The sequence below is a fragment of the Myotis myotis genome, unplaced genomic scaffold, assembly GCF_014108235.1.
Source record: "Myotis myotis isolate mMyoMyo1 unplaced genomic scaffold, mMyoMyo1.p scaffold_m19_p_28, whole genome shotgun sequence".
Taxonomy (NCBI): Eukaryota; Metazoa; Chordata; class Mammalia; order Chiroptera; family Vespertilionidae; genus Myotis; species Myotis myotis.
Window position 1 is genome coordinate 2,226,605 of NW_023416333.1, and position 23,234 is coordinate 2,249,838.

The 23,234-nt window shown below is 43.4% G+C and overlaps 2 protein-coding genes across 5 annotated transcripts in view; both read right to left on the reverse strand.

The window, feature by feature from the left end:
* LOC118649184 (zinc finger protein 615-like) overlaps positions 1–23,234 on the reverse strand; it is a 1,009,024-nt gene that overhangs the window by 936,380 nt on the left and 49,410 nt on the right. The gene's annotated exons all lie outside the window — the stretch shown is intronic.
* Positions 16,956–23,234, reverse strand: part of LOC118649197 (zinc finger protein 883-like) — a 40,676-nt gene continuing 34,397 nt past the window's right edge. For 3 of the 4 annotated variants that reach the window (XM_036296055.1, XM_036296059.1, XM_036296060.1), the window contains one exon: positions 16,956–21,450. In XM_036296055.1, the coding sequence (XP_036151948.1) occupies positions 19,715–21,450 (1,736 nt within the window). In that variant the 3' untranslated portion in view covers positions 16,956–19,714. The remainder of the gene's footprint in view (positions 21,451–23,234) is intronic. The other variant, XM_036296058.1, reaches the window with a different exon arrangement.

A 23,234-nucleotide genomic window follows, 5' to 3' on the forward strand; every position in this document is an offset into this window, starting at 1 on the left:
CAGAAAATGCAAATCTAAGAGGAAATTTTATATGGATAAATGACTACATTATGAAAAAAGATCTCAAGGAGAACCAAGATGGCGGCATAGGTTAACGCCGGAGTTTGCTGCCTTGAACAACTACTTCAAAAGTGAAACTAAGAGACGGAACGGACATCACCCAGAACCACAGGAACGCTGGCTGAGTGGAAGTCCAAAAACTAGGAGGAAAGAGAAACCCATACGGACACTCAGAGGAGGCGCAGTGCTGAAGTCAAATTCTGAGGTGCGGAGTGCACGGAGCGGGCTGGCGGCGGAGGGTGCAGTTGGCGTTTTCAATCGGGAGGGAGTCGCAGACTCTGAGCTCCAGATACGGGCGGGTCTTTAGGGACCCAGACTCAAACGGGAGAAGCGGGACTGTCTGGCTTCCGTCAGAGCGAGTGCAGCTTTCTCTCTGAGGTTTGCAGCGGTTGCTGGGACTCAGAGAGGCAGAGCCCCTGGGGACAGGACTGAGAGCCGCCATAACTGCTCTCTCCGGCCCACCCTGTTGATCCTGTGGGACCCGCCCCGCCCAAGCCCTGCACAGAGGCATTTGCCGGATAGCCTCAGGCAAAGGCTAGATTAGCACCTCCCTAGAGGACAGAAGTTCTCTCACTGCAGACACAGCTGATTCTCACAGCCACTTGGCCTGGAGGTCAAACCCTCCCTGGTATTAGCTACAACAATCAAGGCTTAACTACAAGACTGCGCACAAAGACCACTAGGGGGTGCACCAAGGAAGCATAACAAAATGCGGAGACAAAGAAACAGGACAAAATTGTCAATGGAAGATATAGAGTTCAGAACCACACTTTTAAGGTCTCTCAAGAACTGTTTAGAAGCCGCCGATAAACTTAATGAGATCTACAAGAAAACTAATGAGACCCTCGATGTCATGATGGGGAACCAACTAGAAATTAAGCATACACAGACTGAAATAACGAATATTATACAGACTCCCGACAGCAGACCAGAGGAGCTCAAGAATCAAGTCAATGACTTGAAATGCGAGGAAGCAATAAACACCCAACCGGAGGGGCGGAATGAAAAAAAAATCCAAAAATGCGAGGATAGTGTAAGGAGCCTCTGGGACAGCTTCAAGCGTACCAACATCAGAATTATAGGGGTACCAGAAAATGAGAGAGAGCAAGATATTGAAAACCTATTTGAAGAAATAATGACAGAAAACTTCCCCCACCTGGTGAAAGAAATGGACTTACAGGTCCAAGAAGCGCGGAGAACCCCAAACAAAAGGAATCCAAAGAGGACCACACCAAGACACATCATAATTAAAATGCCAAGAGCAAAAGAGAAAGAGAGAATCTTAAAAGCAGCAAGAGAAAGAAACTCAGTTACCTACAAGGGAATACCCATACGACTGTCAGCTGATTTCTCAACAGAAACTTTGCAGGCCAGAAGGGAGTGGCAAGAAATATTCAAAGTGATGAATACCAAGAACCTACAACCAAGATTACTTTATCCAGCAAAGCTATCATTCAGAACTGAAGGTCAGATAAAGAGCTTCACAGATAAGGAAAAGCTAAAGGAGTTCATCACCACCAAACCAGGATTATATGAAATGCTGAAAGGTATCCTTTAAGAAGAGGAAGAGGAAGAAAAAGGTAAAGATACAAATTATGAACAACAAATATGCATCTATCAACAAGTGAATCTAAGAATCAAGTGAATAAATAATCTGATGAACAGAATGAACTGGTGATTATAATAGAATCAGGGACATAGAAAGGGAATGGACTGACTATTCTTGGGGGGGAAAGGGGTGTGGGAGATGTGGGAAGAGACTGGACAAAAATCGTGCACCTATGGATGAGGACAGTGGGTGGGGAGTGAGGGCGGAGGGTGGGGCGGTAACTGGGAGGAGGGGAGTTATGGGGGGAAAAAAGAGGAACAAATGTAATAATCTGAACAATAAAGATTTAATTAAAAAAAAAAAAAGAAAAGAAAAAAGATCTCAAGAAACCTAACCTGCCATCTCAGGAATCTAGAAACAAAACAAGAAAGTAAAACAAAAGGTGGGAAAGGAATGAAACTATAAATATTTGAACAAGCATCAATAAAAGGGACATAAGACAAAATAAAAGAACACCTAAAGGTACTTTTCTAAAAAATACAAAAATTGGCAAACCTTGAGCTAGAATAAAGCAAATAAACACACAAACAAAAATAAGCCTCAAAGAAATGAAGAAAGAAGTGAAAGATAAACATTACACGTGACACTATGAACCACAAAGCTTGGTGATAGATGTTGATGATAGGAGCCAAGATTACCCTCCAGAGAGAAATTTGTCAAGATCCCATATGAGCTTCTGAAATTAATAAACAAATTTAGAGCCCTGGCCAGGTAGCTCTCTTGTTGAGTGTGTGGTCCTGATGCACCACGGTTGTGGGTTTGATACCCCATCAGTGCACATGTAGGGGACAGTTAATAAATGCTTAGATGGGTAGAACAGCAGATCAATGTTTCCTACTCTTTCTCTGTCTTCCTTCCTGTCTCTAAAATCAATAAATAAAGGCTGCCCAATACGGCTCAGTGATTGAGCATTGCATCGACCCATAACATAGGCAGTCACAATTCCATTCCTTGTCAGGGGACATGCACAGGTTTCCAGCCCAATGTCCAGTGGGGGTGTGCAGGAATCACCTGATCAATGACTCTCTCTCATTATTCATGTTGTATCGCTGTCTCCTTCTTTTCCTCTCTGAAATCAATAAAATATATTAAAAAATTAATTAATTAAAGAATAAATAAATAGCCATGCCAGTGTCGCTCAGTGCTGAGAGTGCCTGCGTGTACACTGGAAGGCCATGAGTTCGATTCCCAATAAGATGCAGGTAGGTGAGTTTCAGGTTCAATCACCCCTCTTAGTGGGGGCACATGTGGGAGGCAACCAATCGATGTTTCTCTCTCTCTCTCAGCCTCTCCTCTCTCTGACTCTCCCTTTCTCTCCCGCTCTCTCTCTAAGGAAAAAAAATCACTGCAAAAAATATTCCCACTATTTAGATGAAGATAAAAGAAGAATAAAAATTGAGTTCAGAAAAGTTACAGAAAGGAGATCCAAGATGGCGGTGTAGCAAAGGCCTATACTCGCTGCATCCCACAACCACATCAAAATTACAACTAAAATACAGAACAACCATCAGCCAGAACCGCTGGAAAGCTGGCTGAATGGAAGTCTTAGGACGAGATAAGTGGTAGGAGGTAAAGAGGCTCGGAAGGTGCTGGTCCTGTACCGATGTGGGCCACTTTTTTAATTGGGAGGGAGGTCGTCTCTGCAGAGGTCACCTGGAGGAGCAAGGGGTCCCAGTAACACACAAGACACACAGCACAGGGTCCCAGAGGTGGGGAAAAAATGTCCCTACTGGCAGTAAGAAATACAGGCTATAAAAACCAGTGCGGACAGGGTCTGCATGACACAGATGCTGCAGGAGACCCAGCTGCTCCTCTTACAATGCCAGTACCACTAACGGAACTTACAAGCTCCCACTTCTTCTGACCTCCAGGGCCAGGCCAGCCTGGGGGCGTGGGTCGAATCAAAACACCTATGAGGAGAAACTGGACTGACTGGCAGCAGTGGCAGGAATTCAGGGCGGCTTTCTCCCAGACTGAGGTGCTCCCAGAGGTCATTATACCTATGCTGGGATATCCTAGGTCTTAGGAATGTCTGACAACCATTTCTGTTTGCTCCGCCCTGGTGATTCTCTGAGACCTCACCCCATCCAATTTACAACCCCACCCAAGCTGTGTGCAGCAGCTTTGGTATATGAATGGCCTGTCCTTGCTCAAGTAAAACCTGTCAAACAAGTTGTAGTTAGGTCAGGGAGTCCCAAGCCTATCAATAAAGGGCCAAGATGTGGCACCAGCACTAGCCTTCCTTGCTTCACAGCTGAGCTTCTTGGGGGCACTTCCAAACCCGATACAAAGAGGAGAATCTGCAGATCTCTCTGTAGATCCTGCTCAGTGGCTCCAGGTAGAGGCTGACTTTACACCTCCTTGGAGACTTAAGAGCCAGTGTACCCAGTGGTCAGGTTCATACCATACCAGCTTACAACACTTCAAATCTATAAGCGCCACAGTCAAGGGGAAAACTCACTGAGCACTAAAGCCCCACTGAAGCCAGTTCTGCTCCATAGGGGTGTCTCCTGCACAGCAGATCTCCCAATGTAGTCACAGTGACCCCCATAGATGCTAAAATCCTCAACATAATTCTGGCAAATAGAATCCAGCAGTACATTAGAAAGATCATACAGCATGACCAAGTGGGATTTATTCTGGGGATGAATGCATGAGATACAATATCTGCAAATCAATAAATATGATATATCATATGAACAAACGGAAAGAGAAAAATCACATAATCATACTAATTGACACAGAAAAAGCATTTGACAAAAATCCAACACGCTTTCTTGATAATAAAAACTCTCAGCAAAGTGAGGGTACAGGGGTCTACCTCAATATAATAAAAGCCTTATATATATTACAAACCTACAGCTAATATCATACTCAACAGGCAAAAGCTAATATCATTTTCTCTAAGAACAGGAACAAGACAGGAATGCCCACCTTAAACACCCCTGTTTGATATACTGGAGTGCTGGCCATAGCGATCAGACAAGAAGAAATGAAAGGCATCCAAATTGGAAAAGAAGAAGTAAAACTGTCATTATTAGCAGATGATATAATATTGTACATGGAAAACACTAAAGTCTTCGTGAAAAACTACTAAATATAATAAATGCATTCAGCAATGTAGCAGGATACAAAATTAACACCCAGAAATCTATGGCTTTTTTATACACCAATAATCAACTCACAGAAAGACAAACAATCATATCTACCATTGCAACAAAAATATTAAGATACATAGGAAGAAACTTAACTACGGAGGTAATAGACCTGTACTCCGAAAACTACAGGAAATTGAAAAAAGAGATAGAAGACATAAACAAATGGAAAAATATACCGTGTTAATGTATTGTTAAAATCAACATCTTAAAATGTCCATACTACCCAACGCAATCTATATATTCCATGCAATACCCATTAAGATATCAACAGCATATTTCAGACACCTATAATAAACTCTCCAAAAATTCATAAGGAATTAAAAAAAAATAGTCGAAGCAATCTTGAGAAAGAAGAACAAAGCTGGTACTGGCACAACAACAGACATATAGAACACAGCAACAAAACAGAGAACCCAGAAATCGACCCAAGCCATTTTGCTCAATATGTGACAAAGGAGGGAACAGCATACAATGGAGTCAAGACAGTCTCTTCAATAAATGGTGTTGGGAAATAGGACAGATACATGCAAAAAAATGAACCTAGACCACCAACTTATACCATACACATAAATAAACTCAAAATGGATAAATGACTTAAACCTAAGATAGGAAACCATAAAAATCTTAGAAGTATCCACAGGCAGCAAAATAACAGACATATGTCCTAGCAATATCTTTATTGATACAGCTCCGAGGGCAATGTAAAGTAAGGAAAAAATAAACAAATGGCACTACATCAAAATAAAAAGCTTCTGCACAGCAAAAGAAACCATCAACAAAACAACAAGAAAGCCCACTGCATGGGAGAACATATTTGCCAATTACATTTCAGATAAGGATTTCAACTCCAAAATTTACACAGAACTCATACAACTTAACAAAAGGAAGATAAACAATCCAATCAAAAAATGGGCAAAGGACCTAAATACACACTTTTTGAAAGAGGACATACAGAAGGCCGAGAGAAATATAAAAACATGCTCAAAGTCACTAATCATCCGAGAGATGCAAATCAAAACAATAATGTGGTATCATCTCACACCTGTCAGAATGGCTACTATCAACAAATCAACAAACAACAACTGCTGGTGAGGATGGTGAGAAAAAGGAACCCTTATGCACTGCTGCTGGGAATGCAGACAAGTGCAGCCACTTGGAAGACAGTATGAAGTTTCCTCAAAAAGTTAAAAATGGAACTCCCATGTGATCCAGTAATCCCACTTCTAGGACTATATCCCAAGAAACCAGAAATACCGATCAGAAAGGGTATATGCACTCCTATGTTCATAGCAGCACAATTTACAATAGCTAAGATTTGGAAACAGCCTAAGTGCCCATCAGCCGATGAGTGCATTAAAAAACTGGTACAGCCGAAGCTGGTTTGGCTCAGTGGATAGAGTGTCGGCCTGTGGACTGAAAGGTCCCGGGTTCGATTCCGGTCAGGGGCATGTACCTGGGTTGCGGGCACATCCCCAATAGGAGATGTGCAGGAGGCAGCTGATTGATGTTTCTCTCTCATCGATGTTTCTAACTCTATCTCTCTCCCTTCCTCTCTGTAAAAAATCAATAAAATATATTAAAAAAAAAAAAAAAAACTGGTACAGCTACACAATGGAGTACTATGCTGCTGTAAAAAAGAAGGAACTCTTACCATTTGCAACAGCATGGATGGACATGGAGAGCATTACGCTAAGTGAAATAAGCCAGTTGGAGAAAGATAAATATCACATGATCTCCCTTATTTGTGGACAATGTGGGGAAAAGGAGGCATATGTAATGCAATAGGTAATACTTTAAACAATACAGAAATTTAAAAAAAGAAATATGTTGAAAATACCCATAGTACACAATGCAATCCATAGTACAGAATAAATGCAATCCTGAGGATAATTCCTATGTTATTTTACAAAGAAATGAAAATAGAATCTTGAAATGTATGGAATTAAAAAACTCGAACAGCCAAAACAGGTTTGGCTCAGTGGATAGAGCGTCAGCCTGCGGACTGGAGGGTCCCAGGTTCAATTCCGGTCAAGGGCATGTACCTGGGTTGCGGGCATATCCCCAGTGGGAGATGTGCAGGAGGCGGCTGTTCGATGTTTCTCTCTCATCGATGTTTCTAGTTCTCTATCTCTCTCCCTTCCTCTCTGTAAAAAAATCAATAAAATATATATATATAAAAAAAAAAAAAAAAAAAAACTCGAACAGCAAAGGAAATCTTGAACGAAAACAAACCTGATGGTATCACACTTTCTCACTTCAATTTATTACAAAGAGAAAGCAAGCGCCCTGTCTGGTTTGGCTCAGTGGACAAAGCACCAGCCTGGGAACTGAAAGTTCCCAGGTTCAGTTCCGGTTAGGGCACATGCCCAGGTTGTGGGCTGGGCCCCCAGTGGGGGACTTGCAGGAGGCAGCTGATACAGGATTCTCTCTCATCATGGATGTTTCTATCTCTCTCTCCCTCTTCCTTCCTCTCTGAAATCAATAAAAATATATTTAGAAAAAGAGAGAGAGAAAGCAAGCAAGCAAGCAAACAGTGTGTTGCTGGAGGAACATAGACACATATATCAACAGAACAGAACAGAAAACAGAAATAAAACCAGGCACATACTTTCAAGTAATCTCTAACAAAGCTGAAAGTCACAGAAGAAAGCAAAGACAGTTTCTACAATGAATGGTGCTGCTAAAAATCAATAATCACATGTAAAACAACAATACTGGACACCACTGATAAAATTTAACTCAACCTGCATTGATTGTAAGCGCTAAAACTTAAAACTCCTCAGGACAACCTAGAGAAAAAGTTTAGGAGGTTTGTTTTGGACAGGATTTTCTGAATGTGACACCAACCACCACACAAAATAGAAAACATAAATAGTCCACACCGCAACAAATAAACAAAAAAAGCTTCTTCACAGCACAACAGCAATAAACAAAATAAAATGAAAGGAAATCTAGAGAACAGAAGAAAATACTTGCAAGCCATATGAAGGAATCACTTGGAGATACTGTGGATTCAGTTCTGATCAGCCCAATAAAGAGAATATTGCAATACAGACAGAAATTCACACAAATAGGTGTAGTTCCCAGGGAATAATAAAGGTATGTTAATACCATTCTGCAAGCTAATAACAATGCAACCACTGTCTGAAAAGCAAACTCTATATAATTTCATTAAAAATACTTTATTTCTGCCCTAACTGGTTTGGCTCAGTGGATAGAGCATCGGACTGCGGACTGAGGGGTCCCGGGTTTGATTCCGGTCAAGGGCATGTACCTTGGTTGTGGGCACATCACTAGTGGGGGGTGTGCAGGAGGCAGCTGATCGATGTTTCTCTCTCATCAATGTTTCTAACTCTCTATTTTAAATATCAAAAAAATATATTTTAAAAAACCTCCCTTCCTCTCTGTAAAAAAATAAATTAAATATATTTTTTAAAAGAAATAAAGTATTTTTTTAAATATATTTTATTGATTTTTCACAGAGAGGAAAGGAGACGGATAGAGAGTTAGAAACAATGATGAGAGAGAAACATCGATCAGCTGCCTCCTGCACAACCCCCATAGTGATGTGCCCACAACCAAGGTACATGCCCTTGACTGGAATCAAACCCGGGACCCCTCAGTCTGCAGTCCGACGCTCTATCCACTGATCCAAACCAGTAGGGCAAAAAATACTTTATTTCTAAGCAGTAGTAACAAGCATCTGAGCTTGCTAGAAACATGGTGGCAGTAGACCTGCTGAACGCAGGGTTGCCAAAAACATAGAATTTGTAGAAAAGCAGGTGTGGGGGACTAATATTTGCAAAGGACAGTTAAGCACATGCAAAAATATGTGTTCCTGTATGTCATAAGCAATGAGTATATAAAATATACAGGGTAGTCATAAGAATGTTTAACCAAAAAAATCACTTACGAAACAGGATAAGGAAGTACATACAGTTCTTCGAAAACTATGTACAAATGACCAACAAGAATATAGAAAAAGCTTTCCTCACTGCTCAAAGTGGAATCCCTTAGGCTTCTTGCAACATTACCAACCACAAGTCCTTCCCTGTGAATTTAGTGCAGCGGGGAGTATTGGGACTTCAGGAATAGAAGGGAGCAGCAGAAACAGACCAACCCTCCCCAGGACAGCAACTACCCAGCAAACTGGAAAATCAAGCAGTTCCACAGTCTACATGGGAGGACAGAGCACACCCTGGGGGATGGGGCCTGGGAAATGGCAAAGCCAAATCCAGGTCACTGGCGAGAGTGAGGGTCTTACCCAGCGAGGATATAAGTTCAAAGTTCTCCCGCATCACATTCAGGTACAGCTGTCTCTGACCCTCATCAAGGAGGCTCCATTCCTCCCTGGAGAAGTACAGGGCAATGTCCTCAAAGGTCACGCCAACCTGTCAGAATGGAGACAATTAAAACCAAAGCTGCCTTTCAGAGAACCAGTAATTCTAGTCCTTACACACCTTCAGGCCCTCAATCTCCTCCAGGGCCCCTGGTTACTGTGGACACCAGGCCCTAATGCCAGTGCAGGCTGCTCTCTCATCACAGTCCCATTACTCACTGCATGGCCCTCAGCAGAGCAGCTGGGTTGGTGGGAAGGATTGGGGGAGGGGAGGGTAGAGAGCAATGCCATTTAAGGTCTGGGCCATGCCTGCAGGGCCCCAGCCTTCCTGCCAAGCAACACCACTGCAGTCTCCTAGATCCTGCCTCCAAGACAAAGCCAAGCGTGGGTTTATGCTTCACCTTTAAGTCCCCACACCAGGTCCCGGGACCATCAGCTCACACTTCCTCCAGATGTGCACACCACTGGGTAATGTTCATCCCCTTCCCATGTTCAGATCCCAGGTTCACTCCCTCAGCTCTGCCCCCTTCCGGCTCCAATGCCACTGGATCTCGCTGGACTCACCCATGAACTTGGCATATGGCGTGTAGAGAGCTTGTAGTCCAGCCGGAACCAGGACCACCGCAGGCCCCTGATGGACCCCACAGCCGGGAAAGCCCCGAATGAGGCTGTGACGTCCGCCCTGCAGCCTCTGCTCTTTCCGTCAATACTCACAGCCACATCCTCAGGGACCTTCAGATGCAAGTCACCCCCGTCCTCTCTGCCCTGCACTTGCTGTGTCCTCAGAAGCCACAACACTCCTCTCTCCCCTCCGCCTTCCCCACGGGCCTCCACGCGGGACTGAGCTGCAGGACGGGACAGGCGCCCTCCCCAGGCTGTGGTGTCTGTGTGAGGAGGCGGTGAGGGCCCGGGGGACTCGAACTCACCTCAGCCCGTCTCCTCAGCATGGGCGCCGCCATTGCCCTCTGTGGGCTGAGCGGGGCGGGAGTAGAAGCCGCTGCAGGAATGGCGGTCCCTGTCCCGGCCCTGGCGTGGGTTCGTGTGGCGACTCGGAGCTTCAATCCCACGTGGGAGCTGTGAGCACCACTGCAGCCTCTCACCATTAGCTGTGAGGCTGGGAGCACCACTCTCCAGCCTTCTCCACGGGACCCTGCACCCAGGAATTCCTCACCGCCTGAAACAGAAACCTGAGAAGACAAAATCCCGCCAAGAGACCTACCAGTCCCGCCCTACCGAAGCAGCCAACCCGAAATGCCTTCTCTGAGCCCCCAATGGCTCATCCTGATGGCATTCAATGCTTCGCCTTCTGGGTAATGTAGTTCCTAGGCTCCAAGGCCAGGAACCTGTTACAAGAGTGGATTTAGGGGCAAATAGCCCAAAAATACACCAAGTAAACTAGGTGTCCTCTAGCGCTTTCATGAGAGGTGATTTCCAGAGCAAGTTTGTTTCTCGTGCACCTGCTTGGCTTCCTTTAGCTGATGGTTTTGCATACCTTTCTTCAGCACCAGCTCTTTCTGAATGGCAGGCATTGTTTCTTCATTCAGAGCATTTGGCATTTGTCTCTTTCAGGACTTATGTAGCTGGTGAAGGCTGCTCAAGTCTCCAACTGGCTCTAATCTGCTTCCATTGAATCCATTATACAAAGTTAATGCCACAAAACAGACACTCATACTTAAGACCATCTGCTTCTGATGCCATCCAATGTGTCAGCTCTGCCTGGGCTGCACTGGGGATAAGATGGTCAAGAGACATGTGAAAAAATGCTCAAAGTGACTGATCATCATAGGGATGCAAATTAAAGCAACAATTAGGTATCACTTCACCACTTTCAGAATGGCTGCCATCAGCAAATAAACAAAGGACAAGTGCTGGCAAGGATGTGGAAAAAAGGCACCCCTAGTTCACTGCTGGTGGGAATGCAAACTGGTGCAGCCATTATGGAAATCAGTATGGAGTTTTCACAAAAAATTTAGTATGGAACTGCCACTTAATTCAGGGATTCCACATCTAAGAATATAGCCTAAGAAACCTGAAACAATCAGATAGAAAGTATGCACCCCTATGTTCATTGCAGCACAATTTACTATAGCAAAGGTCTGGAAAGAGCCCAAGTGCCCATCAATAGATGGGTGGATAGAAAACTGTGGTACAATGATACCATGGAATACTATGCAGCAGTAAAAATGAAGACTCTCTTACCCTTTCACACAGCATGTAGGTGAAAGGGCGAGGAGTACGCCCTCCACCTTGCCCCAGGGTAAGGGCTACGCCCTCCACCTTACCCCAGGGTAAGAGCTACACCCTCCACCTTGCCCCAAGGTAAGGGCTATGCCCTTCATCTTAACTTGGCCATGTGCTCAGCAAGCTTCTTCCCGGAAGATAGTCAAGGGAAGTGCACGCCATCACTATGACCACATCCTGTGTACTCGCGCCTGGCCAATCAGCAGGGCCCACAGTCCTTTCTCCTCCCCTTACCCCAAACCCCTATAAAACCTCTCTCCACACAGAGTTCTCTCTCTCTCGGCCACTGGAGCTTACCGTTGCATCGGTGAGTGTGGCAGGGGAGCCAAACCTAGGTTTGAAATGAATGACTCTTTGCTTTTGCATCGGACTCGCTGGCTCCCTGTGGGTTCTTGGGAATCATGAAATCTGGGCACAACATAGGGACCCGGAGAGCATCATGCTAAGTCAGTCAGAGAAAGACAAGTATCACTTCATATCACTCATATATGGAATCTCACAAAAAACTGATGAGTGGAGTGAATTCAGGGACATGGAAGCATGGAATTGACTATGGAATCTCAGAGGGTAAGTGGGGGAGGGTGAAAAAAAAATCCTCAGGTGAAGATTAAACACACATGCACACAAACAATAAAAACCAAGTCAGCTGAGACTTGAGCATTCTCTTCTGTTCTCTGAAAGCAACTGGAAAGCTCTAGCTTTCTGGGTTCTGGGTCTGCTCTACATTTGTGTTCATAAATCTGTCTTCTGTCAGTTGAGTCCCTGGAAATGCTGATACCCCTCCATGTAATGTTCTCCTGCTTCCCATGAGTTGATTGCTTTTGGTGTTGTTGTAAGAAATGTCCAAACCTGTGGAGAATTTTTCTAAGTTTATTTGACCCAAGTCGGCCACATTTGCCAGGATGGAAAATAACAACAGGTTGAGCAATGCTCGGGAGAATGGCAGTTTTGCACCTTTTTTATACATTAGATTCTAAGGAGTAGATATAAGGGGGTTAAATGAAATTGACCTTTGCAACACACACACACACACACTCACAGCTAGGACATAACTACCCCTGAGACTTGAAAGGGCGAGGGCTATGCTCTCCATCTTACCCTGGATCCTCCATGTTGGGGCAGAGGCCATGTGCTCAGAAGAGCGCCTTCTTCCCGGAAGCCCAGGCCCCTGCTGGCCACGCCCGGGATTTCTTTGAACTAACCAATGACAAGCAAGTGATGTGTGCGCCATAGAGATGACCACATCCTGTGTAACAAGACCCGACTTGCGCCTGGCCAATCGGCAGGGCCCACAGTCAGCTCCCCTCCCCTCACTATTAAAGCCCTGATTTTCTCATGGGTGGCACTCGGTTTCCGGTCGCTGCGTCGACTGGAGGCCCGGGTCGGGTTAGCTAACTCAATAAAGGACCTTCTGCTTTTGCATCGGACTGGCTCCCTGGCATGGTTTCTTGGGGATCTTGAATTCTGGGCATAACAAGACTCACATTTACTTAGAATTTTTACTTCAAATCATCCTATGTGGTTACTTTTGGCTTCTGACTTTGTAAGATTGGCCATGCCATGCCAGGCTCCCTGAGCTTGCTAGGTTTACTATCTGCCATCATTTTTGTCCATACTGGGGACTTAGAACTTGTGGGTTGAGGAGAAAATTCAATGAGTGGTTTATTCATCCTGGGACCCATTGCTGACATCCTCCGGAACACAATGCCCCACTATTGCTGGTGTCCCTTTATTTGGTCTCCTAGAAGTAGTCACTCTTCAGGCAATAAAGCATTAGGTTCTAAACATGGTTGAGGCATTTGTAAGGACAAGAAAAAGATCTGTTTCTTTGCTGTGACCTTCCACAGTTTATGAGAAGCACCTGCTAATTAAACCCCAACATCGTTGGCTCCTCTGATTCAAACAGCTCCTTTGTATAAATTGCTGAACAAGATAAGCTACTTTCAAGGTGAAATTCTTACATACCCCTCCTTCCTGCTGTTGTCACCTCAGGGATAATTTGCACCAAGGGGTCTCTAGTTAGTAGAAAGTTTCCTTCCCTCCGCCCCTTCAAACAAGCCTCTTTTGAACTCTACATAACTTTGTCTCTAGTCATATTTTCTAAGCTTGGGAAAAGTACTGAGAAGTCACCTCCCTATACATCTGCCAGACTGTCTCCTGGAAAGCAAACAAACTGTAACTTTTAAAAACAGCCCCCCATATCTACTCAACTTCAGCAAAGCCCCAGGCCCCTGCATTAGTTCTCTCTTAGCTAGAGCCACTGATGAAAAGCAGAACCCAGCCTTTCTCCCTTACCCTGTATTGACAACCAATACTTGGGCATTTCTTCTTTTGGAAAGGAAAACCAACTTCCTCCCACTATGGCTTCTTTTAGGTGTAAATTCTTCCACAGCCCGCATCACCTGCCAAACCCTAACAGTGTACCCTTTTTCTAAGGAGTTAAATGGGTGAAAATGAGGGAAATGACATTGTAGAGGCAAAATAATATTTCCTTCTTGTTTTCTAGTGTTAACGTAAAAAACCATTGAAACCTGTAAAGAATTTTTGTGAGTTTATTTGAGCCAAACTGTCGACATATGCCGGGAAGCAGAACCTCAACAAATTGAGATAGTGCTCCGGAGAATGGCAGGGTTACATCCGTATTTATATATGAAATTCATTGGTGACAGATTTAAGGAGGTGGGATTAAGTGAAGCGGGGGAAACCTCTGTGATAGGATAAAAAGTAAAATGATGGACACATACTTAGGTGGGTGCAGGATCAATTAACATGATAATGAAGGAATTTGTAGTATCTGTCCTGGCGCCCAGAACATTTGGTTGTGCCCCAGGGGCTCCAGAAAAAGGGAAGTTACAAGTTACCCAGACACTTCAAGGGTATGTTATCTTAGAGGCAAAAAGGCAAATGGGCTCAGTAAGGATCAAAGTTGATCTTGTCAGTGAAGATCAACTGGCCTAGGACATAACTGCCCACCATAACTGCTTTTAGTTAAAGTTTAATTTCAGACCATCCTTTGTGGTTATTTTAGGTCTCTGAGTCTGATAGGCTGCCACGCAGGCCTTCCCTGAGCTTGTCAGGTCAGCCTGTGGCCCCTTTCGTCCACACTAGGCTCTTTGGTTGGCCTAGTAATTACATTGATACAATATAGGTTAACAGGGGAAAACAATCAACAAGTTATTAACATTTATAGCGCCCATATACATGGAAACGACTCAGAAAAACAGTAACTGGCCAAAATGGCAAACACCATCATCTGCAAAGTCACCTTCACCTACAGTCAAAAAATACTGTGTGTGGAGAGTCAGTTAGGGTGGATTGTCAGGAAAAGCATAGTAAGGACCTCAGTTTTGGCCCAGTGTGCTGTGCACTGCAATGAGGGCTTGTACTCAAAAGGACTCTGTTCCAACCCAAAGACCCAGGGTGCAGACACAGGAGGCTCGGAAGGAGGACGAGGGTCCAGAACATGATCCAGGCTGCAGGGAAAGCATGGTGAGAGCCATTGTCTCATTCAGCCAGTAGGGATATAGAGGATGGAATCACACGGAGGGTCCTATGCATGAATAGGAGGTGAGCACCAGTCTAATGAGACCAGGATAATGTAGGACTCCATCATCACTTCCGAATATTAGGTCCCCAAATACATGTCCATTGTCTCATCTCCTGCAGGATGAATGTGTCACATAGGAACACCATTTGAAGGGTCAAACTGAGGCATGAAATTCATCACAGTGGATGGGATCACAGCATGACACCCAACATGTGGACAAAGGTGCAGAGACAAAGCCCTAAATACCGAGGTCTCCTGTGGGTCAAACTCTGTGCTCTGATCAAAGGAGAGGCAGACAAACAGCAGCTCACTGTGAAAGCAGGTTCCCCTGGAGAAACCACTGCAGCTGAGAAATGATGGCGTTCCCCTGAACACGGGGAGGCCAAGGGGAAGTGCTCTGAGGTGTAAAGGGAATGGGAGGAAACGCATAACTGTAACCATGGAAACAGGAGCTGCAGCTGAGCCACCCTGGTCCTCAGACTGTACCTGCTCCAGTGAGGGCTGCACATCAGTGGTAGAGACTGTGTCCGATGCTGGAGAAAATGGTTAAAATCCACCCCCTTGAATCTGACACTTGTCTGTGGTGTAAACGTGGGGAGCTGACTTCATTTCTCAGATACTGAATTTTTTTTTGTAATTTGATATGAGTTTCCACTTGCCCAGGTTGTTGTGAGAAGAGAAAATCCTCAAAAATCTAACCCCTGGAACCTTGGCAATAAGTACTCACCTTGTTACTTGTATTGAACTTGGAAGGCCAAAGTAAGCACCATCAATTATCTGCATGTCACATTCAGCCAACTGAGACTCAGGGAGCTCTAGTGAGTCTGCTGGAGATTCCCAGGTGGGGCCACCACAATGACACCTGAGTGCCCACAGAACCCGCCTCCCTGTAGCAGAGTCAGGGCTTCTTGTAGGTCCCATCTTATACAATAAAAGCCTAATATGCAAATTATCTGCTGAGGCAGTCATTGACCTTGTCCCCTCAGGCAGTCATTGACCAGGAGTTCAACTGTCCAGGAGTTCAACTGCTTGATATGACGTGTGCTGACCACTAGTAGGCAGCACAGAACATAGCGGGTGGCAATGGAGGCAATGACAGCCCCAATGGACACAGACAAGGGGACCTGGGTGGGATGGTGGAACAGGCGGAACAGGGAGCATGTGGCTCCAGGTCAAGGCCAAGTACCAGGCAGGGCTGCAGGGCTGCAAGGCTGGAGGTGGGAGGTGGAAATGTGAGGCTGGGGGTGCAAGCTAGGGCCCAATCTCCACAGGCCACCCCTAGGGACCCCACTTGTAGAAATATTTCGTGCACTGGGCCTTTAGTTTCTTATAAAATGCACCCAAAGACAAAGGTGCGTGTGGACATTGGGGGAGTAAGAAGTGCCTGGCCTGAGAATGTCTCTGCAGGGAAAGGCTGGAGTTGCCAGGAGAGAAAGCAATAGAAACATCCCTAGCCGGTTTGGCTCAGTGTATAGCATCAGCCTGGAGACGAAGGGTCCCAGGTTTGATTCCGGTCAAGGGCACATGCCTGGTTATGGGTTCAGTCTCCAGGATGGTGCATGCAGGAGGTAGCCAAGCAATGATTCTCTCTAATCATTGATGTTTCTATCTCTCCCTCTCTAAAATGAGTAAAATAATATTTTTTAAAAAGAGACAAAATTTAAACATCAATGATGAGAGAAAATCATTGATTAGCTGCCTCCTGCATGTCCCACATTGGGTATCTAGCCCGGGGTGCAACCATGTTCCCTGACTGAATGGAACCGTGACCTCTTGGTTCACAGGTCCACATGGAACCACTGACCCATGATGCTGTGCTCTCAACATTCATGTTTCTATCTCTCAGTCCCTTTCCCTTGCTCAATGAAATCAATAAAAATTGTTTATGTAAATTAATATATTAAAAAAGAAAAAATATTAAAACATATTCCAATACAAAAAAAAAGTTTACTTCATAAAATGAAAAAGGCACAAAATAAGTAAAATTCCAACATCCATCTCTATTGTTTCAGTGTTTTATTTGAAGAAAATTGCCAAAACTCACAGCACATTACGCAGAACATACAGTAAAGTATTTTAACAGATATACAGACTCAACAAATACACTTCGGATAAAGGTTCACCATAAATTCCTAGAAAAAATACAATAAACAGTGATGTAGAAAGACAAAATTACAGAATATGTTTATATAAAAAATGCTTGCTCGAACAAAATACTTTCTAGCATGTGAACACCTCACACACTAGTGGATAAATGCAAAAAGGTACAACCAGTTTATTTTTAAATAGTTTGACTTTTAAAAATCAATCAATAAATATATATTCATTGACTATTAGAGAGAGATAGAAAGAAGCACAAGTGATGAGAGAGAATCATAGATTGGCTGCCTCCTGTACACGTCACACTGGGGTTTGAGCCGGCAACTTGGGAATGTGCCCTGACTTGGAATCGACCCATGACCACCTGGTTCATAGGTCAAAGCTCAATGAATGAGTCACGCAAGATGGGCACTTTTATTAATATTTGGAGAAAGGGCAAAAAAAAAAAATATTTGGAGAAAGGGAGAGAAACACGATATGAGAATACAACATCGACAAGGCTGCCTCCTGCACACCCCATTCTGGGGAGCTAGCACACAATCCACACACAAGCCCAGTAATCCAAAGTAGTAACTCTGCTGTGCATGGCATCATACCTAAACACGTAAGCTACAGCATCCATGATGGCATATTCAGTTTAGATCACACAATGTTAATCTTTGTAAATTTTAACATTTATATACAGATCAGGCACGGAATTTTTGGTAAAGGTAAATGAAATTTATATCCATATATAAAATTATACAGTAACGTTTGTACCAGCTTTATTAGAAATGACCAAATATTAATAAATATGGATAAACTATTGGTGATATATTCAAAGGTAAGAATACTTATCAGGAAAAAGATGACTTACTAATATATCTTTAATAAATCTCCAATAATTTATGAAACATAAATTAAAACATAAAAATCCTTAGAAAAGTGCAAACTGATCTATTAAAATGGAATGTCAATCAATGGTTAGTTACTTAAGCTGTGAAGCACAGAGACAGATTTAAAAGAAGTCATGAACCAAGTTCACAGTGACAGATATGGTCAATATTATGATTATAGTGATGGTTTTAGTTACATTAACACATCATGATTTATGAAACAGTATACCTAACCTGTACTTTACTCATTATACCTTTTAAAAAATGATTCAAAATCTAAGAATGTGTATTTTCAACTATATTGGAAAAACATGTTTGGCAAATCTCTATGCAATCCACCTTCTTATGCCCTCTGGGACAGAAAATGTAATAAACAATGAAGAATTTTCACCCAAACCAACAAGAATGCTGTCTGGGTCACAAAAGTCACATCACTGGACTAGACACCCTTTGCCTTTGTCTTTGTTTTTCTGCCAGTGCACCAATGGCTCTAATGGGAACATCTGAGAAGCTATAGGAAGCCACAAAACCTACTGATTATATTGAATGATAATGACTGTGTCCGAAGAAGATAAACATGCCTCAGATCTGTGTACACACCGCTCCTGTAGTCTTTTTCTCAGAACCATTCTTGCATGCAAGTCTAGATGAGGAACATCCCATCTAATGGGCTGTAATTCCCTACAAACTCATCAGGTCAATGTTTCTGTAGTGAAATGGTTTCCCCTAACTGCTACAGTACTCCAATCGGTGACCATTAGCCATGAAATTGTAGGCTTTAGGGCACATGACCCTCTGCAAGACGTGGGCAAGTGTATGGGCATCCCTTGAGAAACTAGAAAAAATTTCACACTGCTAGGAGATAAACCTGAACTTGTCACACAGCTACCTCCTTTTTGGAGTGATCTCTGTGTCTCAAAGCATCCATCTTCACATCAGGACTAGAGAGTCCAAATAGTTTCCTAGAAAAATATGGGCATCAATGTACATTTGGCAAACACTGCTGTGGAAATTTCTTTACCATACCGTTCCTTCAACGTCAAAGAATATTTGAGACTCCATTTAAGTTTTTCACCTCATCATGCTAGGAGAGTCCAGATCCCGATATAAACTAATCCATAGAGTCATTAGAACACCCAACATTAAGGAAGCGCTAGGAAAAAGCCTTCATTATTTTGCAAAGAAAGAGACCAAAGACTGGCAGTTCTTCCATTGATGACTTAGGAACTCAATAAATTCATCACTGGCATTTAGGGAATGTGTGTCCCTGAAAATGGCAGGCCCTCTGCCACATTATGTTTCCTGGGGCCAACAGTAATGAGTCCTATGTGGCAACACAAGACAGGGAGACAAGAAAGAACTAAGGGCTCAGGTATTCCTCATTTTCGTCAACAAATTAGACAACAGACACAGCTTCCTTGGGCCCATAAGGATGGTGATGGATACCATCTGTAAGGGTCTTATACGTGGTTCAGGTGAAATACCTTCAGCAACAGAAATATACAGTGACATAGATCTGGCAACATGTCTCTGTATGTCAGAAAGTGCAACATAGATACATGTGGTTCCAGCATAAAAACAAACACAATAGCAAAAACTTAAGGGAACTTTACATATGTAGGTGATTAAATGCATGAGATACAATTGAGACAAATGAGACTTCACAAATTTTCTTATACTATTGTTAAGACCTAAGAAACTACATTTCCTATACATCTAAGTAATTACTCACATTTGGACTCATATGGGCAGAGCAAATTTAGAAATTTGGCTGAGATATCTCTGTCATTTGCAAGCATAATGGCTTTCTCCAGTTTGAACTCTCTGATGATAGTGGAGACCATTGCTACTTTTGAAAGATTTCCCACATTCATTGCATTTATAAGGCTTTTCTCCACTATGAACTCTCCGATGACGATGAAGGGCAGTGTTCCAGGTAAAAGATTTCCCACATTCACTGCACACATAAGGCCTTTCTCCAGTGTGAACTCTCTGATGAGAAGAGAGCTCACTGCTCCGGGTAAAAGATTTCCCACATTCACTGCATTTATAAGGCTTTTCTCCAGTGTGAAAACTTTGATGATAATGGAGGCTACTGCTATTGGTAAAACATTTCCCACATTCATTGCATTTATGAGGTTTTTCTCCAGTGTGACCTCTCTGATGTCGATGAAGGAGAGAGCTCGTGATAAAAGATTTAGCACATTCACTGCATTTATAAGGCTTTTCTCCAGTGTGAACTCTCTGATGATAATGAAGGTAACTGCTAGTGGTAAAAGATTTCCCACATTCATTGCATTTATAAGGGATTTCTCCAGTGTGAACTCTCTGATGACGATGAAGGTGAGAGCTCGTGAGAAAAGATTTCCCACATTCACTGCATTTATAGGGCTTTTCTCCAGTGTGAACTCTGTGATGACGATGAAGATAACTGTTACTGGTGAAAGATTTCCCACATTCACGGCATTTATAAGGCTTTTCTCCGGTGTGAACTCTGTGATGACAATGAAGGTCACTGTTACTGGTGAAAGATTTCCCACATTCACTGCATTTATAAGGCTTTTCTCCAGTGTGAAAACTTTGATGATAATGGAGGCTACTCCAATTGGTAAAAGATTTCTGACACTCACCGCATTTATAAGGCTTTTCTCCAGTGTGAACTCTCTGATGACGACAAAGGTCACTGATGGTGATGAAAGATTTCCCACAATCAATGCATTTATAAGGCTTCTCTCCAGTGTGAAAACTTTGATGATAATGGAGGACACTGCTACTGGTAAAAGATTTCCCACATTCACTGCATTTATAAGCCTTTTCTCCAGTGTGAAAACTTTTATGATAATGGAGGCTACTCCAATTGGTAAAAGATTTCTGACATTCACTGCATTTATAAGGCTTTTCTCCAGTGTGAACTCTCTGATGACGACAAAGGTGACTGATGGTGATAAAAGATTTCCCACATTCACTGCATTTATAAGGCTTTTCTCCAGTCCAAACTCTCTGATGATGATGATGATTACTGCTGCCAATGTCCCCCTCACATTCTTTTCTGGTGTAAAAATCTTTTCTCCTTTGAAACATCAAACCACCCACAGAAATATCATTTAGACTGTCCCAGGTCTGATCAGCCTTTAGGTGAAGATGCCCTGACAAGGAAAGTGTGCCTTGCCCAGCCTCCCCACAGGTGAAATGATTCTGGGACATATTGAAATTGCAGTCATTTGAACGTGACAGCCTCTCCACACCCCTAATAAAAGTGTTCTCTCTCACATGCTGCTGGTGAAATTTTGTACTGAAATAAAATAGTTCCGTACATGCCCCACACCTCAACAGCATCTGTCCATGTTGTGTTCCCTGCAGCTCAGTCAATTGGAAAATCTTTCTTAAGACTAGCCCACAACTCTCACAGGGGTGGCTCTTCTGGGAAGACAAGGTTAACTTGGGATTCCTTGCCTGTGACAGTCTTACAGAAACCTTCTGTTCTGTCGGGGCCTCCACATTCTCTGCTCCACAGCAGCAACCTGAACAAAGGAAACACCAGTGAGGTACGTGCTGACCTTATGAAATCAGACTATCTTTACAAAAAGTGTTTCTCTGTCATGACTAGGCATGATTCCATAGAATGATTTCCAAGACAAGTAAGTTGAGCTCTAATGAAATAGCTGTTATATATTACCTGGTCAATGATGAAAATCTCACCAAAACAGGAACAAAAGCTTAGGGTGGGAAACAAAGAAGAGAGGAAGGCTCTACTCATTGTTCTTCCACAAACGGCCCCTTTTAGGACATTTCATGCTGGGGACCTGCGTCTGTGTAGGATAATCTGAATGTGCTCAAACCCATACAACACAATTCTATTGAAGCACATGACGTTCAAGGTCAATATAATAATACGTGTGTACTCCAAAGCTCTGCAGGCATGGACCTATGTTGGTTTGCAGTAATGAGGGACCTGTGAAAGAGGTACAGGTGCAACATCTAGAGAGGTTAAAGTTATCTGTGGGCTTGGAATCTAAGTAGAAATGGTCATTATTACCCCTGAGGAGTTCGCAAAGTGTCCACAATAAGCCAGTAGAAGGGGAATTGGGTGAGAAATGGGTCATGGAAACAAAATACTTTTGAGCAAAATGGGTTTCTAGTTATGACTTTAACAAAGCACTGGTGTCAAAACCCTTCCCACTGGCCTTCACTAAGGCAAGACTGCCGCTGGGTCCACCCTGTCATTCGTCTGGTCATGTTTCTTCTGTGATGCACAAATGATTCTTCCCCATGAATCCCAACTGAGTCGAACATGGGATTCAGATGATATAAATCCAAAAGAAAAAACCAAAGAAATGTATGGTGAGCATTGTGGAAGAACTACAAAGCGCGACAGAGATCACAGGGAAAAAAATCTGTGCGAGTGACATCAGCAAGATGGCCGAGTAAGAAATATGATAATCCTTTCCACTCTCAGAACAAGTAGACAGCTATCCATGAACAAAAACAACTACAAGGGGTTAAGAATACAGTGAAACCCTGGCTGCTTTTGCTCAATGGTTGGAGCATCGGCCTGCAACCAGAAGGATCAAGGGTTTGATTCCGTGTCAAGGTTACACACTTGGGCTGAGTTTAGCTCCTTGCCCCGCCTGGTGGGTGCAAGAGGCAACCAGTCAATGTGTCTCTCTCACATCAATGTTCCCCACTCTGTCCCCACTCCCTCCTTTCCACTCTCTCTGAAATGCACCGTGGTTAAAAAAACAAAACAAAAAACAGCCCTGACTGGTTTGGCTCAGCAGATAGAGCGTCGGCCTGCGGACTCAGGGGTCCCAGGTTTGATTCCGGTCAAGGGCATGTACCTTGGTTTCAGGCACATCCCCAGTGGGTGTGTGCAGGAGGCAGCTGATCGATGTTTCTCTCTCATCAATGTTTCTAACTCTCTATTCCTCTCCTTTCCTCTCTGTGAAAAATCAATAATATATATATATAAAAACGAAAAACAAAACAACAACAAAAACACAAACAAGTGAGGATTTTTTAAAAAAAATGAGTGCAATTAAGACCAAAAAGAATTCAGTAGAGACAAAAAAAAAAAAAAAAAAAAAAAAAAGCTGAATTACAAAGAGATGACTAGAGTAGGTTACCAAACATATTTAGCTAGGGTCAATGTGGGTGCTCTGTGCAGAGGACATGGGATGTTCAAGGCCAATCTGAGCTTGGGACTCCAATTCAGAGTGTTCAAGGCTAATTTGCTATACACAGTCACAAAAGCAAGGACATAGCAAGCTATACTAGCCTACACTGTGCAGGCGTGCGCTTCTATAAC